The 16,155-nt window shown below is 40.2% G+C and overlaps 1 protein-coding gene across 2 annotated transcripts in view; it reads right to left on the bottom strand.

The window, feature by feature from the left end:
* Nucleotides 1–16,155, bottom strand: part of grik1a (glutamate receptor, ionotropic, kainate 1a) — a 54,937-nt gene that overhangs the window by 20,017 nt on the left and 18,765 nt on the right. For both annotated transcript variants that reach the window (XM_034683845.1, XM_034683846.1), the window contains exons 3-10: nt 15,889–16,146; nt 14,485–14,666; nt 13,678–13,731; nt 13,405–13,575; nt 12,911–13,054; nt 9,914–10,021; nt 2,822–2,935; nt 2,200–2,403 (exon numbers count right to left, since the gene is read on the bottom strand). In XM_034683845.1, coding sequence (XP_034539736.1) covers nt 2,200–2,403; nt 2,822–2,935; nt 9,914–10,021; nt 12,911–13,054; nt 13,405–13,575; nt 13,678–13,731; nt 14,485–14,666; nt 15,889–16,146 — 1,235 coding nt within the window. The remainder of the gene's footprint in view (nt 1–2,199; nt 2,404–2,821; nt 2,936–9,913; nt 10,022–12,910; nt 13,055–13,404; nt 13,576–13,677; nt 13,732–14,484; nt 14,667–15,888; nt 16,147–16,155) is intronic.

The raw sequence follows: 16,155 nt of genomic DNA, 5'->3' as shown, positions 1-16,155 counted from the left end.
CTGGACAGACTTGAAAACTGGGTGGGAATCTCTGGTGCAGTACTAAATTGGCTTAAGTCCTATTTATATGACCGGGACTATTTTGTGTCTATAGGTAAATACACATCTGAGCGGATGAAAATCGTATGTGGAGTACCTCAAGGATCCATTCTGGGGCCTCTACTATTCAACATCTACATGCTCCCCTTAGGTCAGATAATAAGAAACAACCAAATAAAATACCATAGCTATGCAGATGACACACACATTTATATCACCATATCACCAGGGGATTATAGTCCCATACAAACACTGAGTAAATGCATTGAACAAATCAATGACTGGACGAGCCAGAACTTTCTTCAGTTAAACAAAGAAAAAACTGAAATGATTGTTTTTGGAGCCAAGGAAGAAAGGTTAAAGGTTACTGCTCAGCTCCAATCTGCAATGATGAAATGTTCAAACCAAGCCAGAAACCTTGGTGTAGTCATAGACTCAGACCTTAATTTCAGCAGCCACATTAAGACAATTACAAAGTCAGCCTACTATCACCTTAAGAATATATCAAGGATTAAAGGACTCATGTCTCAGCAGGATGCAGAAAAACTCGTCCATGCATTTATCTTTAGCAGACTAGACTACTGTAACGGGGTCTTTACAGGACTCCCTAAAAAGTCCATCAGACGGCTGCAGCTCATACAGAATGCTGCTGCTCGAGTCCTAACAAGGACCAAAAAAGTAGACCACATTACTCCAGTTCTTAGATCTCTACACTGGCTTCCTGTCTGTCAGAGAATAGACTTTAAAATCCTGCTGATGGTTTATAAAGCACTGAATGGTTTAGGCCCAAAATACATTGCTGATCTGCTACTACTTTATGAACCACCTCGACCTCTGAGGTCATCAGGTACTGGTCTGCTTTCAGTTCCTAGAGTCAGAACGAAACATGGTGAAGCAGCGTTTAGTCATTATGCACCACATATCTGGAACAAGCTCCCTGAAAGCTGTAGGTCCGCTCCAACTCTCACCTCTTTTAAATCAAAGATTAAGACTTTTTTATTTACCTCTGCCTTCCTATCTTAGATTATTTTAACCCACTTTAAATTAAAATTTTAATGTAATTTTTAATATATTTCTAATTTTCCTTTTCTTTTCTGTTTTATCATATTTGTCATTTTAATTATGTTCTTTTATGCTTGTCTGAATGTCTCCAATGCTTTTAATGTGTTAATGTAAAGCACATTGAGTTGCCCTCGTGTATGAAATGCGCTATACAAATAAAGCTGCCTTGCCTTGCCTTGCCTTGCCTTCGAGTCATATTGACCAATCATGTATCAACAGGTTTTGGTGCTTGCAGGAAACAAAGTCCATGTGGAGAGCAAAAGCAGGCAGAACCCACACCACTATAATCACATCCAGGCTCCAACCAGCAGATGTCTTCATGCAAGTGCAGCTGACAAATAATTCTAGATCCAATATGTATACTTGAACACAGTGTCACAAAATCCCATTAGTGGTTACATATCCGGACTACCTTGAACGTGTCACAAATGTTTCACCTGTCCTCCGTTCAATGAACAAATGTTGCAAAAGCTGTTTTCTTTTCTTCTTGGGGACACACTTGACAAAGTTTCCCTTTCTCACTTTTTACACACCTTATGGTGATGTTATTTTGGCAAACTTAAGTCAGTAAGTTGTAAACTAATCCCAAGAAAATAGGTTTCATTTTTTGGGGTTTATATCACTGAAGTAAGCCAAAGTGAAGCGTCTATGTCTCCACTGTTGAACAGATACCTACCGGTGCTTGAAACAGATGAGCGGGCGCTGCTCCAAAAGATGTAATGGACCAAGAAATGAAAGCATTTATGTTGCAGATGTAAACACAGCACGGGAAAGGAAGTTGCGACTGGAAGTCCTTGAACGCTTCACTAGCTACACCTGAATTACAGAAAAGTTGGCATCCGTTCTCAGAGGCATATCGCTTCTCTTCGTCAGACGATGATGACAATGATTGCTCATGATGATGTTTCAGAGTTAATTTTGATACTCATATTTTCTACTTCTATCTTTTTTTATATTTTAGGGGGATTTTATGTTCAAAGTGGTATTGCTATGGTTGCTAAACATCTAAATCACCTATTTTTGATCAATGACCCAATATCCCTCCATTGTATCTGATCACTGATTAGGATCTCCTGTAAGGTGACTACGGTAACTCACATGGTCGATCAGCTCCCGCACCATCCCGTTCCACTCTCCTTTGTCATTCTGCGCTCCATATTTCCCATCACCCACCAGTCTGACTTCATAAGTAAAACCCAAGATGTTGGAGAGCTCTTTCAGAAGGTCCAGGCAGTAACCCTCGAAACGATCGTTTCCAGCCAGCTCCTTGTCTGACTTTTTGTACATCACGTACGGGTTTTCCTGTCAAAATAGAATAAAACATTGTGTTTAACTCTTTTCAAGGTTTTAATTAATTACTCTTTGTGCTGTCTCAGTTGAGTGCTGCTGAAATTTTAATCTTGAGATGCTTCTCCACTTCATTAGATCTCAGCTTGAGTGGAGAACAAGCAAATGAGCAAATCAAATTTCTTTGAATTTAAATTTCTGAATATTTTATGAATTTGAAAACGAATACTTTAATTCAACACATTTCTCCTTTAGCTTCTTTATCTGTGTGCAAAAATGAGACACAATTGTGAAAGCAGTAATTCACAGAGTCTAAATTATCCAGTTCAGAGTCCTCTTATTCTCCAGTGTTGCGTCCCTATCTGCCCTCTTCACATCTCAAATGTACTCTTCCTCCTCCTCGTGCTCTCCTCTGTTTAACCTTCCTCCTCACCAGAATCGTAGTGACAATAAGAGTCCTGTTAGCCAGAGAGTCAGTCACATTGTTATTCTTGTCTCGGTGGGACTCCGACAGGTTCATCCCTTTGTATGAGTTCCACACAGCAATCTGGAAAAGCAAACAGGGCGTTAGATTTATCGCACCAGATCTTCTGAAACAGCCATTTGACACTTGATTCTGAAGTCAGTACATGTTTGGTTTTGTTGAAGCTTCCAGTAAAGCTGCATTTTAATCATAAAACCATTAATTAAATTAAAGGACATAAGCTGATTGATTGTTCTCATTGTCCCTTGTACCAAACAAACACTCTGATGTAGTCCTGCAGTCTTCACAGGAACCTGAACTCCCTCCAAACTCTGAATATTAATCATATTTTCTGATTCAGCGAACAGAAAAATGAAAAAGAAGTGTAAAGGTTTAAAGACCTGACACTCCTGGCTCATCTTCAGCTCTCTGCTCCATTCACTACTCTACAACATTTCCCTCTGCTCAGCTTTGCTCTGATGATTCTGGGCGAAGTGCCGAAAAACTTCACTTTATGTACAGTGAATATGAAAATGAAGAAGCCGCTCATAAAAAAGAAAAAACTCAGGTAAAAGTTAACAGCTATATCGGAGTGAGCCAGTATCACCCCCATGGTGTGCAGTGATTTCTCTGGGGTGTTGCACATATTGTGCAGCTTATGCAACAAAGGTGTTTTTATGAGAAATCTATGAAACAACTTATTTATGAGTAATTATACCTTAGCCCTGGAACACTGGTGTGGACGTTTTTAGTTTCAGACTTCACCGTCTGAATCCTACTAACAGCAGGAAGGAGTCCACTTTCAAATCTACAATATGTGCTGACATTTTCAAAGATACTAAAGTTAAAACAATAACTGTTCAGCAAGTTACTCTCTGATATTATAAGTTCAGCATGGAGTCAATCAATCAGTGAAAAGGCAATAAATAAAGAATACTACACAGAAATTCTAACATAGCAGATGAAATTCCCTTTCAAAATATGGCCCACAATGTCCAGGATCAATATTAAGGTGAGCTTACTTGTTGGGTCGAAAACCGGTTGGCATTTCCTTTTTTCTGTACACTATCTTTTAATACGTTCTGCCCTGTATGAATTAAAGGCTTTTTCACCCTTTCCTCGACTCCAGCTGGTGTGCCTGAAGTCAGCCCCTGTGGCGCCCCCCTTTTCTCTAACGTATAATTGACTGAAGATGAAGTTCCCATTCATAATATGCCTCAAAATGTCCAGGTTCTCAGTTATGAAGGTACGCTTATATGTTGCTTGTGTGATAATGAAAACAATCTATGTAAAACAAGAAACTTCATCAAATGACAGTGAGCTTTCAGACATACATTTTTCATATTTTTTGACATGTTAATACAACAGAGGAGTAGGGCCACATTAAGGATGAAAAAAATATAAGAATATAATTCTACATGATATATATTGTCATATAAAGTGGTATAATAGTACTTGTCTTATGAGAATAAAGTCATGAGAAAAGAAGTCTTGTACATTTACAAGAAAAGGTTGTTAATTTATGAGGATGAGCGAGCAAGTTTGCTCGATAAAAGTCTTACATTTTTGTGAATGAAGTCATGAAGTTGTAACTTAATGAGTAAGAAGTCATAACTACAGGCTATGGTTGATCTATATGTTAAATTTACATCTAGACTATAAGGGGATATCAGAAGAGCAGCCAGCTGCCTGCACTAAAATGAGGAATATGGATCATCTTGCGAACTTGGACTCAACAGCTGAGGATAAACAGCTGTTGTCAAAGCGTGCTCAGGCTGCCAGTTCTTCATAATAGATTCAGTTTCTCGTACAGTCTATTAAGAATCCTGATTCTTTTTACAGTGTGGTGCTGATAAGCTACACTAAAGTTTAACTTCACAAGATGCTCCACACTCCTCATCTGGGCCCGTATGCACATCCAGCCATCAGCAATGAAAACGGGCCATTTGTATTAATGGGAAAAAAAATTGATAAGTGGTATGCATGAGCGAGGTTAACGCCCCAACAAAGCATTGAATTTAATGGCGGTAGACCCAACCATTACAGGTGCTAACGGCAGGATTACCACACCTGTTGGTGGCGATGCTTGTTGCTCAAAGCCGCTTTCATGTTGCTGATTTTTTTTTTTTAATGTGCATTCAGAAATACCACACGCATTTACCCAGTTCAAGATCTTAAGCCAAACTTCCCCTTTCTCCTTGTTTGTTATCTTTGATGATTGACTTGATGATAATAGCTGTTTGTTCATTCTATATTCTTGTAATAAAATGTCCATTTCTTCTGCTGAAAATGTGTTTCTTCTTGATCTTCTCTCAGTCACAGCGGTACCGCTCACCATGTTTATTGTTGTTTATGCGTAGTAGGCATGCGCAATTCAAATTTGTTGGATAGGGGTTTGCCAGGAGGTTCCCTGGACATATGTTGTTTAGCACCAGACTCGCTTTCATGGCGCAATTAGTTAATTGGCCAATTATTTGCAGTCGTGCTTGCTAACGCTACGGCCAAATGGGCCGTTCCATAGCGGTATGTTAAGACTAATGGTCCCGTTTGTGTAATGGCTGGGCATGCATACGGACCCTGATCATCCCCTTCAAAATAGCATACATTTTTCTTGAATATTCAGACTCAATTCACACAGATTTGGACTTTATTTCATGAACAAATGACTATTCTTGAAAATTGCACCTTTTTTTTTTCAATAAGGTGGCCCTAATACTCACTTGTATGTTATAAACCAGAGGGTACAGTGAGCACACAATCCAAGGAGTAATTAAAACCAACTATGTCAGCTATAGCTCTACACACAATTGATGGTGAGGTATTGGGAATCACACTAGCAGGGATAGTAGGAGTGAAAAGAGGAAGGGGTCAGACAGGGAAAAGGGGTACAGAAAAAAGCCACAGAGGAGTAAGTTGAAGACAGCTTGGTGTTTGCCTTCCATGCTGTCACACTAACAGTGGATGAGAGTGTCTGGCTCATCAGAGCAGGGGGTATAATCCAGACAGTTATCAGATTAGACGAGGCGTCTGGCCGCTGGATTTTGACCCTTTCAAATCCCCTCACTCATTAAGAGCTAAGCAAAGGTCACCGGATACGTTACAGTTAAGTGCATTACGCGATCAGGCTTCATTGTAGATTAGAATTAAAGAGAGTGATAAAGGCAAGCTTTTCTTCTTTCTGCAATTCATTCTGGGAAGAAGAAGAAGCAACAAATGTGTGTTTTCATTCAAAAAACAACGTCCTGTATGCATAAGAGGATGAGCAGTAGAGACGAATCAGTACCTTGTATTATGCTGAGCTCTACAGCCTTATTTTTCACGATTTATACTGCAGAAAAGGACTATGTGAGATTACCTATTGGAAAAGATAACATGCTCTTCACTCTTCATTATATTCTCTCTTATTCAGAGTCACACAGACCCGAAAATGCGCTCACTTATAACCTTGCTAAAAGCACTCTATATCTCCGACGTGGCACTTTTGCAAAGGGTCCTCTCTGTGCAGGAGTCCATAAATCTGTCTTATCTCTGGACACGGCAGATGAGGAACACAGTGGCTGGGGTTGGGTTTAATTAATTGTATTGTCCTCAATCTCACAGATAAAACGGATGGAGTGAGAACAATATTTTTTGAAGGGTGTGGAGGGTATTTTGTTCTCAGATTGTCCAGTATCGCATGCAAAAGTTGTGTAACCATGTTATTCTGGGTTATATCACCCTCCATGAAACATCAGCTGCATGATAAGTCAGTTTGAAGTTTAAAAAACAAATTAATCTGACTAAGCTAATGAAGTCAAAGCTAAAATACAGCCTAGGCCAACTGCACAGCATACAGTCATCATCTTTTTAAAGCCCTAAGTCATGGATTTACTGTGTACAGCCTTGCAAATTTATCGTGCGTACCAGAGAAGCTTCCAACTACAAAGTGTGCTATAAAAACTGACAGGAATTCTCTCTCAAACGCTGCAAGTTAAATATTATCGTTGCATCCTCAAGCTCATCTCCATCCAGAACCAAATCAGACTGGAAAACCGTTACCACAAAGCTGGAAACATTCTGCGTAAGACTAAGAGAGCCAAGAGGAAGAAACCTTATTTCCAGAAAGTCAACATTTTAAAAAGGAAATATTTTTATTTCCCAGGAGAATTTAACTTTGTCTAGTCCCATCATCCTCTTCAGAGTGTATTTAACAGTCCAGTGCCCAGGAATTTACACAACTTCAATGGCCTGATAATTCATTTTTCATGACCATGAAGTCGAGCGTTTCATGTGGCGTGCTGCTTACCATGTTGGGGTATTTACTCCGAGGCGAGGCTTTTGAGGGCTGAAAGTACTGAATGGAATTAAAAATATCACTACTGGTATAAATCACTGCTTCAAAAACTCGACAGATGCTGCCTGCCCACATACCTGTCCGTCTGATAACTAAGCCAGTCGAAGAGGAAAAACATTGCCAACTTCAGCAAGAAAAATGTCTTTGAGGTAGAGAATTAATTCAGAGTTTGCCCTTTCCATCTTCAGATTGGTTTCAAGGTGGTAGGCAAAGGAAGTCCATAAATTAAATGACAAAACTGTGCATGTTTTAAGACTAAATGAAGAAGTTAACATAATGAAAAAAAAGGCTATGATAATTTTATTTTTCCTGCAAAGAAACTGTTGCTTGAAGACTACAGTTCTTCTTTGAGGAACTTTCAGGTTGTGCCAATTTTGGCGCCCTCTATGGAGAGAGCAATATCTGCAATGCCTATGCTGATATTTTCCTGTATAAGAGAAACAGTGTTTTTTTTAAGAAAGCATATTACCCCTGCTTAATTTTGACAGTTTGATGTATCAATCCTTGAGAACCTTTGCCATAAGAATAAAGTAACAGGCTATTTCAGCAGCTAGTAGTTAGCCACTTCATCCACAGTTAACCCTGCCAACAGTTTCAGAGATTAAAAATAACATTGTAGATTTAGTCAGTCTGAATGCTGATGGACTTGTTTGCTTTTGTAGCTCATAAAGATAAATCAGTATTAATTTTAGTCTCTTTCATAACAAGCTAAAAAAAATCCTCACAGTGGCTTTAAGTTAGACTGAGGCAATTCCCTGTTTCTCATGCTTGCACTCCAAAGAGTAAACAAGCAACATGTTAGTTTACACCTATGCAAATGTTGCATTAGTGTTTCCATCATACATTATGTATTATGTATTCTTGTCAAATCCAGTTAACTAGAAAAGTATTTGAGAGTATTTTACTAGTGCTCAACTTAAGCTTGCCAGCTTGCTAGCTAGCTAAAAAGAGCAGGTCACCTACAGTAGATGTGGCATTACAGTCCAATGCTTTATAAAGTTGGCTGTTGGAGTAATTTCAAAATTGCAAGCTATATTTTTACTAGCAAAAAAGGCCCCAGTAGACTGAATAATCAATGTAATGATTTCATTTGCTTTTAAAAATTGATGGATGACATTGAAGCTCCCCAAAAGTGAAAACGACATTTGGAGCTCCCCCTACTGTTTGGCTGTAGAATAGGGTATAAAACCCACCTCCTCCATATAAGCAGAGGGAACATGGGTCAATCTAGAAAATTCAAGTTAGATACATTTTCTCAAACATAGTTTCTAGTCACTTACTTATGTCATTGCAAAAAACACCAACTGCCGAAAATTTGTTAGGCACATTTGTCAGGATCAAATCAATTAGGATGGATCTCTCAGGGTGTTTGATTTTGACGAGTTTGAGAATTTATTAACTGGGTGAGATTGAAAGAGTCACAAAAGGAATTAAAATCAAATAAAGATGACTCGATTTATTGAATACCCAATCGATATAGACTCTAGTTTCTCCCCTGACATAGCCATATTCCCATTTAGCCATAAAAGCATACATGACATGTTTTTGAAGGTGGTCTTCATATTGGACTCTGTGTTGAGGCCTCCTCTACTAAGCTAAGGATAATTGGTGTCGCACACTGTTGGATTAGTCGGAAAGCTAGCCTTAATGCAATATACTCTGGATTTCTCAACTCAAATTGGTTAAATTGTTTGCAATACACATCATAAATGTAAGCTATATTAATTGCTTCACATAGTCCCTGTAACATGTCCATTTGTTTAAGGTAGAGATAATGCTCTAAAATAACCAGTTTGTTTCGGAGATCTTGACAATCACATTACAGTGAGGATTAAACATGCTAACTTCTATGAGAATGAATCAACAGAAGCTCCTCTGGGAGAAACTCTTCATGCCCGACTTTATCCATTTTTCTGGTGCTGACTGGATCACTCCTGGCTGCAATTAAGTCATGCTAGGCAGTACAATTCCCCTGACAGTGTAAAAGCAGTCTAATAGCCATGTACGGTATAAGTAGTGAAAGGAGAACCCTGTAAAAAAGAGGGTAGGATGAATTTAATGTACTACTTTCTAGTCAATGTAGAAACTGAATGCCTTCACACTGACTCACCTCTTTCTTCTCAGGGAAGTATTGTCATGTCAACATAAACAAAAAAATAGCCTATGATATTTTTTTTCACCACTGCTGACGAAGTTTTGACAAGTGTCAGTGCACTGCCTGCACCCAAACACAGGGCAAACTGAAATGTCAGATACATTGGCATTGCTGTACACAAAATCAGTGGAGAGAAACAAGGTTGACGAGGCAAGGAGCAGGGAGGTGTGAGGCATACAGAGTGGGAAGAGAGGGGAGGGTGGGCCAAAAAACAAACCACTGAGCAAACATGGTACTGGCACAAACCTTGATCCACCTTTTCGTGAGCCGACTTCCAGCTTCCACAACACCCTTTTAAAAATGTGGAGAGGGCAAGATGAAGCAGCGTGGAAAAAAATAATCAGTTGTTGCAACATAATTGATATTCATGACTGGACTTCTAAGCCAGATAATAAAGGTGTGCATGGACGGTAGGAAACAAAATCTCTATAGTACCCCTCTCTCTCTCTCTTATAAACACAAACACACACATACATTCGCACACACACACACACACGCCTTAATGGAATGAATCAGCCAGCGAGGAAGCAACATGGGAGTGGTGTAATTGGCTGTTCCAGGACTATGTGCTCACCCTGGCAGTGCCATCCTCTTTGAGGCTGATGATGTCCAAATCAAAGTCTCTCCTCAGGCCATCTGTCTTATTAAGAACAATGTGCCCTGTCAGTCCATCCCACTGTGCCTGCAGAGAAAAAGAGATGCACAGGGAGAGAGAGAAGTGGGAGAAAGTCTCGGATGCCGTCTGAGTTCAGTGAGTGAGCGGAGCCTCATTGAAGCTCCGCAGCGGAGTCCCAGGAGGGCAAGTGAAGGGGATCGAGGCAGCGAGGAGAAGTCAGTGTTGACAGACAGCTGAAAGACTCAGGTGAAGACTGAAAGACGACTCCAGGTTTTTCTGTCGTACAGTCTTAATATGCATGAGGTTTAATGTTCATGAGAACAAAAGGAACTACATTCACAGTCTTATTCCTACTGACTTAACACTTCATGAAATCCATTATCTGAAACTATTTTAAAGCCAAAGGTTATTTTTCAATGAAAGAATGTCATATTTATCCATGCACCATGTACAAAAAAAAATACTGTTTTTTACTTGTGCACAGTTCATTCTTTAAATCTTTGTGTTACATGAAGATTTATATTTCCTTTTTGCTTATCCCTTTTGGATTATTTGCCCGTTTTTTGATTGATTACCTGAGTATCAACTTTGGACTGCTCATTAAACTCTACCTGTTTGTAAACACCTACCATTGTGTGAGTTATGCACTTTTGGGTCCATCACTTTGCTTTCAAGTGCTGCAACAATACTCGGGATGTATGCCTTAAGCCTACTAAATGATTCAACATTTTCACTCTGCTAGCTGGCACCAGACTTGCTAGTCGGTTAAACAAATTATAAACAGTGTTGTTACTCAAGGTCCAAAGAGCTGGTCATGTTTATGTCTAAGCTGCCACCCTCCACTCGCCAGAGCTACTGCCATAATGCTGTAATGCTCTACACAGACGTATACAAACACAGATGACAGATGGCATTTTGTTGCGCAACGTGTTTCTGCAGTATGACTGGCCTAGAAAATGGAGATAAAGTTGTATGTAAGCTTTGTAAAGTGACAAAATAACACTTGACTGGACCAATGAGTAAGACGCACAGGCATGTGTTTATTAACCTGCATAGGAGGACAAAGACTGGTGGTGCTAGCTCTGCTAATGTTAGCCGGCAAATCAATTTGACACTGTCATCCCGTGTTGAAATGCAAAAAGAAGCCCAAAGAGACTACAAACCTTTTTAAATATATGTCAGCTATTGTGCCAAAAAACAAACTTAAGTCTTAAATCAAATCCCAAGGAAGAAGTTCAACACAGAGCAAAGGGTTCTGGTGGGGCTAGCTCTGCTACCTTTAGCCGCACTCAGCAAACCATTTGACATGGTTTACCCACAGCCTCTGTGATCCTGGACGTAGTATCCGTGTTGTCACCCATCTGTTTTTGAAGCGCTGTTTTGAAGCCAATCGTCGGCAGGAGCCATATTGCTGCTGTCAAGCGATTGTGACGTAAAGAGGCAGGGCTTTGAGCCTCCTAGCCAACAGCTACAGTGTTCCCGCCTGTCAATCAAGTCAGCTGTGCCTCTCATTGGAAGACTCGTAATCTCAATATCTTTGAAATTGCCGCGTTAGAAAAATATTCACCCCCTGTACAGTGTGTGCCGATCGAGAAATGAGCTATCCAGACTACACTCGTCTTTCGTACCAGGCTGTAAACATGTTTATTTCTGCTGTAAAGATCGGCTTCTTCTTCTCCGGTGCTTCTGGAGCCAGCCTCAAGTGGATCCTCGATGAACTGCAGTTTTTTGCACTTCTGCATTGGACTCATAACTTTAGACCAGAGGTTCCCGCTTGGTTTTTAGCTGTGTTTCATAAATGTTGTTTATTCCGGAGTATTTTCTTACCTTTGAATGAGTTGGTTGTTCACATTTTTTGTGCATGTTTGAAAGATTAGAAAATGAGTCACCTCAGAACATCCCTGGTCAATAACAGCCAATAGAAATGTTGTTTCATTTGTTAGAAAATTGAGAGAAAAATAGATCTTCCCTCTATTCATCTCTCAATTCAAGACAGGTAGATGCCTCAGAAAAAAATCTTGTAGAAAAACATGTTTTTGAGGAAAATCAGAAACAACAAACTTGGAACAAAAAAATCTAATTTAAAAAAATAAAAAGAGGTTTTTAAGGTGTAATCGTTATAAATTCAGAGTAGCTCTTTTTGTGTTTTCTGGCATGAAATGACGTGTGGTGAAAAACAAATTTGTGTTCACACATGTAAAACACCACACAGTTCATATTGCCTGCAGAAAGAGTGAATATTTTCTACAACAATGTCCGGAGACGAGAACACACAGGTTACATTGCCCAGGATTTCATTCAGCTGTTTGAAATGAAAGATGTGTCCTCGTGTTTTGCTCTCTCTTGTCAGAAATGTTTTTTAATTGAGTGCTGTATGAGACATATTACTGGTTCATGCAATCAAAAAGGCTCTTATCTGGTGATGAATGGCACAGGAGGACAGATGCTTCAAAGGATGTGAAGGGGCAAACAAAATGAATAGCTTAAGAGAAGAGCGACACTGAGATGTAAAGAAAGAGGGGAAAAAAGGAGAGAGGAAAAGGGTGGGCATAAAGAGGAAGTATGAGGAAGGAGAGTGAATGGTAATGTTTGCCTTCTATGGCAGGCAATGGTCGTCTGCTGGATTTAAGACTGAAGAGATCAAAATGATCACGTATCAAAGCTTCAGTCTTGTCAGTGAGCATCCTGTCTGACCGTTTGGCTGAGCTGAAAGCCCAAAAGTGCATAAATGTGTTATATATCACTTATTTTATGTTGTGTACTGTCAGGAGCAAAGCAGGGCTGAAATGATCTTTGATATTTGCATTAGAGCCACTGCATGCAGAATGTTGTTGGATGTTGACTGTTCCCTTGCCAGCACACACTGAAACGCATTTTTAAAAAGGTGTGATGGTCAAGAAGAAAGCAACACATGTTCTATAATGTAATGGGAGTTAGTCTGCAGTGATCACTGACCTCTTTGAAGAGGTTCATGAAGCGTGGTCCAAAGCGCCAGGGTTTGTGACGGTGACACTGCAGGGAGCTGACAGTCATCTGAGTGGCCCGCTGGGATGCAACGGCAACCATGAACACGGCGTCGTACATCAGGGCTGCGTCGGTCTGCAGAGGAGGAGGATGGTGTTGAATTTCATTCTCTATCTATCTAGAGGCAAACTTTAACGGTCTTAAAGATGAAAATGCATATGATTGACTGTGATGGTTACATTAAAATGAGTGAGTAGGATACAGTAAAGATAAAATAAAAGGAACAAATATAACACTTTTACCAGGTAGAATACAGCTCCCACAAAGATTTACAGGATACCAGATGCTTGCATTTTACAACTGGTATTCAAACATGCATGCAGCATACAAATAAGCATCCCTCACTCTCAGTAGAGCAGGTGTTTGTTTTGTTGTTGTTGTTGTTGCTCGGTGAAATTTAAAAAGCAACCTGGAGGCTTACTTACAGTCATGATTCCGTCCATCAGGCCACTCTCTTGTTTAGGACCCTGCAGTCTTTCCATCGCCCACCTGTCCATGGTGGAGGCCACATACGGGTCATCGACATTCAAGAGTCTGAAGCCGGTCATGTTGACCCCGCTGTATCGGTATGGCTCCAAGTCCAAGGCAAACAAATCCTGCAGGAGAGGGGGTGGAGGTGAAGATGGAGATGAGGAGTTTTTAACTTTTGACTGTTTCCTCCCACAAAACAGCTTTAGTCGTTCACTTTTCTAACTCACCAAAGTCGTGAAGAAGAAATGGTAGTACTCTGTCATCATTCCCATAGATGAAAGCTGCAAATTGAAAAAGAAGAAACAGAGTAATGGAGAAAATTCTGGGCCACATTGCTTATTTTAAATGTGATGAGTTCTTTACTTCTGCAGCTACAGTGTTGCATCTTCAATAACAAAGTAATTTGGCAGGTCATTCCTATTTTTGCACGGTCCATCGAATATGCTATACATTGATGTGCTTAGGTTTATTTGATTTAAGCGGAGAGGGGAACAAAAAATGATTAATGAATTTCACTACGCTTTAGATGCGAATGAAGCGACTGTGACAGAATTAAATAAAGTTTTGTCCTTTGTAATGAAAATGCAGATACATGGAAAAACAAGAAGTATCAGGACAGAGGACTTTCCATCAGGGGTGTTGAAATTAAGGCCCACAAGGATAGACAAATACATTTGTCAGTATGTCTGTTAATTTCATAAATCATCAGCTTCCATCTGTCATCCTCAAACTCAAATGAGTTCTTTCCTCAAAATAATAACAAACGCATGTGAAAGGGAAATAAGTTCTGGGCCATTTCAATTTATGGCTTTGGAAATAGACTGAAGAGGCAGCGGCTCTGTCATATCTTTTAATAGGTGTCATATATATTACTATATGAGCCTACGCAAACAAGGAAATAGGTTTTGTATGGGTTTCTGGCACATTAAAATTGTGTTGGCAAGAATCAGCGAGGTTGTTGCCCCCAAGGGAAACATAAATGTGTTGTAAGATCATTGGGACAAACAAATAGAGAGATTAATCCCCGGACAAACCTGCTTAAGGAGCTCTGCAGCCATGCGATAGGAGCAGTCAAAGAGAATAAAGAATTCCTTGTCTTTCTTCAGCTCCTTCAGCAGCGGTCGGGCGTCCTGGTTACCCGGGGTCAGCTGGCGGATCTTGATCTTCAGGTTAAACTTAGCCGGAGCCTTGATCAACTCCTGCATCCGCATGAGACCTTAAAAATGAACAACATCATAAACAGCTTCTTTATTACCTCTTAGGCATTTATTTTCTTCCCCCCTCTGATTGAAAAAGGTCAAAGGTCAGGGTAAGATACAGAATGTGACTCAAGTTCAGGGTCTTTTTGGACCCCTGTTCTGTAACTGGGGGATGAAATCTGCAGTCAGAAGGTCTTCGCTCGGATTCTTCTGCTGTGTTTTTGTGCACATCAAAGACAGACACACACTAGCCTACACACAGACCCTGCTTCCCTGGATTCCCCTACATCTGTGTGAACAGCGGTGCAATTTTCCAGGTGTGCATTTGAGTGACATTTCAGGAAAATAAGATTCTGATTGAGAAAAAAAACAACTTAGAAAATCTATAAACTATGGCATTTCATCAAGGGAATTTCATATAGTCTGGGTCGTTGGCAGGGGATCTATATGGGACATGGCTGGATGGGAGGCCGTTGTTGTTGTTGTGGTTTGGCTCTCCTCGGTGTGAAGTCAGAGGGCAGGAATACTGGCAGCTGTTTGATATGAAGCTCTCGTGCCCCCGTCACAGATTGGGTTCACTGGCCAGTACGAAGAAGGTGACTGCAGCCGACAGTGGAATTGTTTTTGTCTTTGTTTGTGAATAATTATAACCATGGCATATAAATATATTGTAAGGTCCAGAAAACATGAGCCAGAAATAGTGACCTCTTCTCCCTCTGAGTTTTTCCCTTCAAATATCATGCAATGATGAGATGATGTGATGCAGTGGGGAGCCAAATTACATTTTTCCTGCAGATATTCAGGAAAATGAGGGGCTAAGAATCCAGATACAGGAGGCTGCTGTAGTATTACAGTATGTATCAGACTATAAGATATTGTCTCCGTTTTAAGATATGGTAAATGTGATCAAAGTGATTCTGTGTTAGTGTTTTTTTCAGGCTAGATCTCAGATAAAGAGAAGTACTGATGAGCTGAATTATTGTTTTTGCAGAGTTAAAAAAAACTCTGAATGTACCTCATTCTTTTTGAACATCATGATCACATTATTGATGCTTTTACCTTAAAAATACCTTCTCACACTTAGCTACCACTTCCTCAACTGCTATTGTAAATGAGGCATAAAAGGTCGACTAAACTGAGCAGCTTTCACTTCCATCATGTCACTTTGTTAGAGTGTATCTGTCACTCAGTTCTTAAAGTTACCATAGCAATCTGCATGACAGAAACAAAGCACCCTACCTGTGCTGTCCTCATAAACCACCGTTAGCTTTCTCCATTTGAAGAATGTGACCACGTCCAGGATGGCCCTGGCGATAGCCGTGTACTCGGGATAGAGGTTGATGAAGAAGGTGTCTTTGTTGTCCACTGACGGGTGTTTCCAGCGGGTCTGTATGTGAGGGACCTCCAAGGCGTTGCAGATAGACTGAACGGCGCTGACGGAGGAGCTGTGAGAGGGGCCGAACACGGCAACCACCCCGAGAGCCAACTGGTCACACACTGGAGGCA

The sequence above is a fragment of the Notolabrus celidotus genome, chromosome 5, assembly GCF_009762535.1.
Source record: "Notolabrus celidotus isolate fNotCel1 chromosome 5, fNotCel1.pri, whole genome shotgun sequence".
NCBI lineage: Eukaryota > Metazoa > Chordata > Actinopteri > Labriformes > Labridae > Notolabrus > Notolabrus celidotus.
The sequence above is the reverse complement of the archived record's forward strand: the minus strand, read 5'-3'. Positions and strand labels throughout refer to the sequence as shown.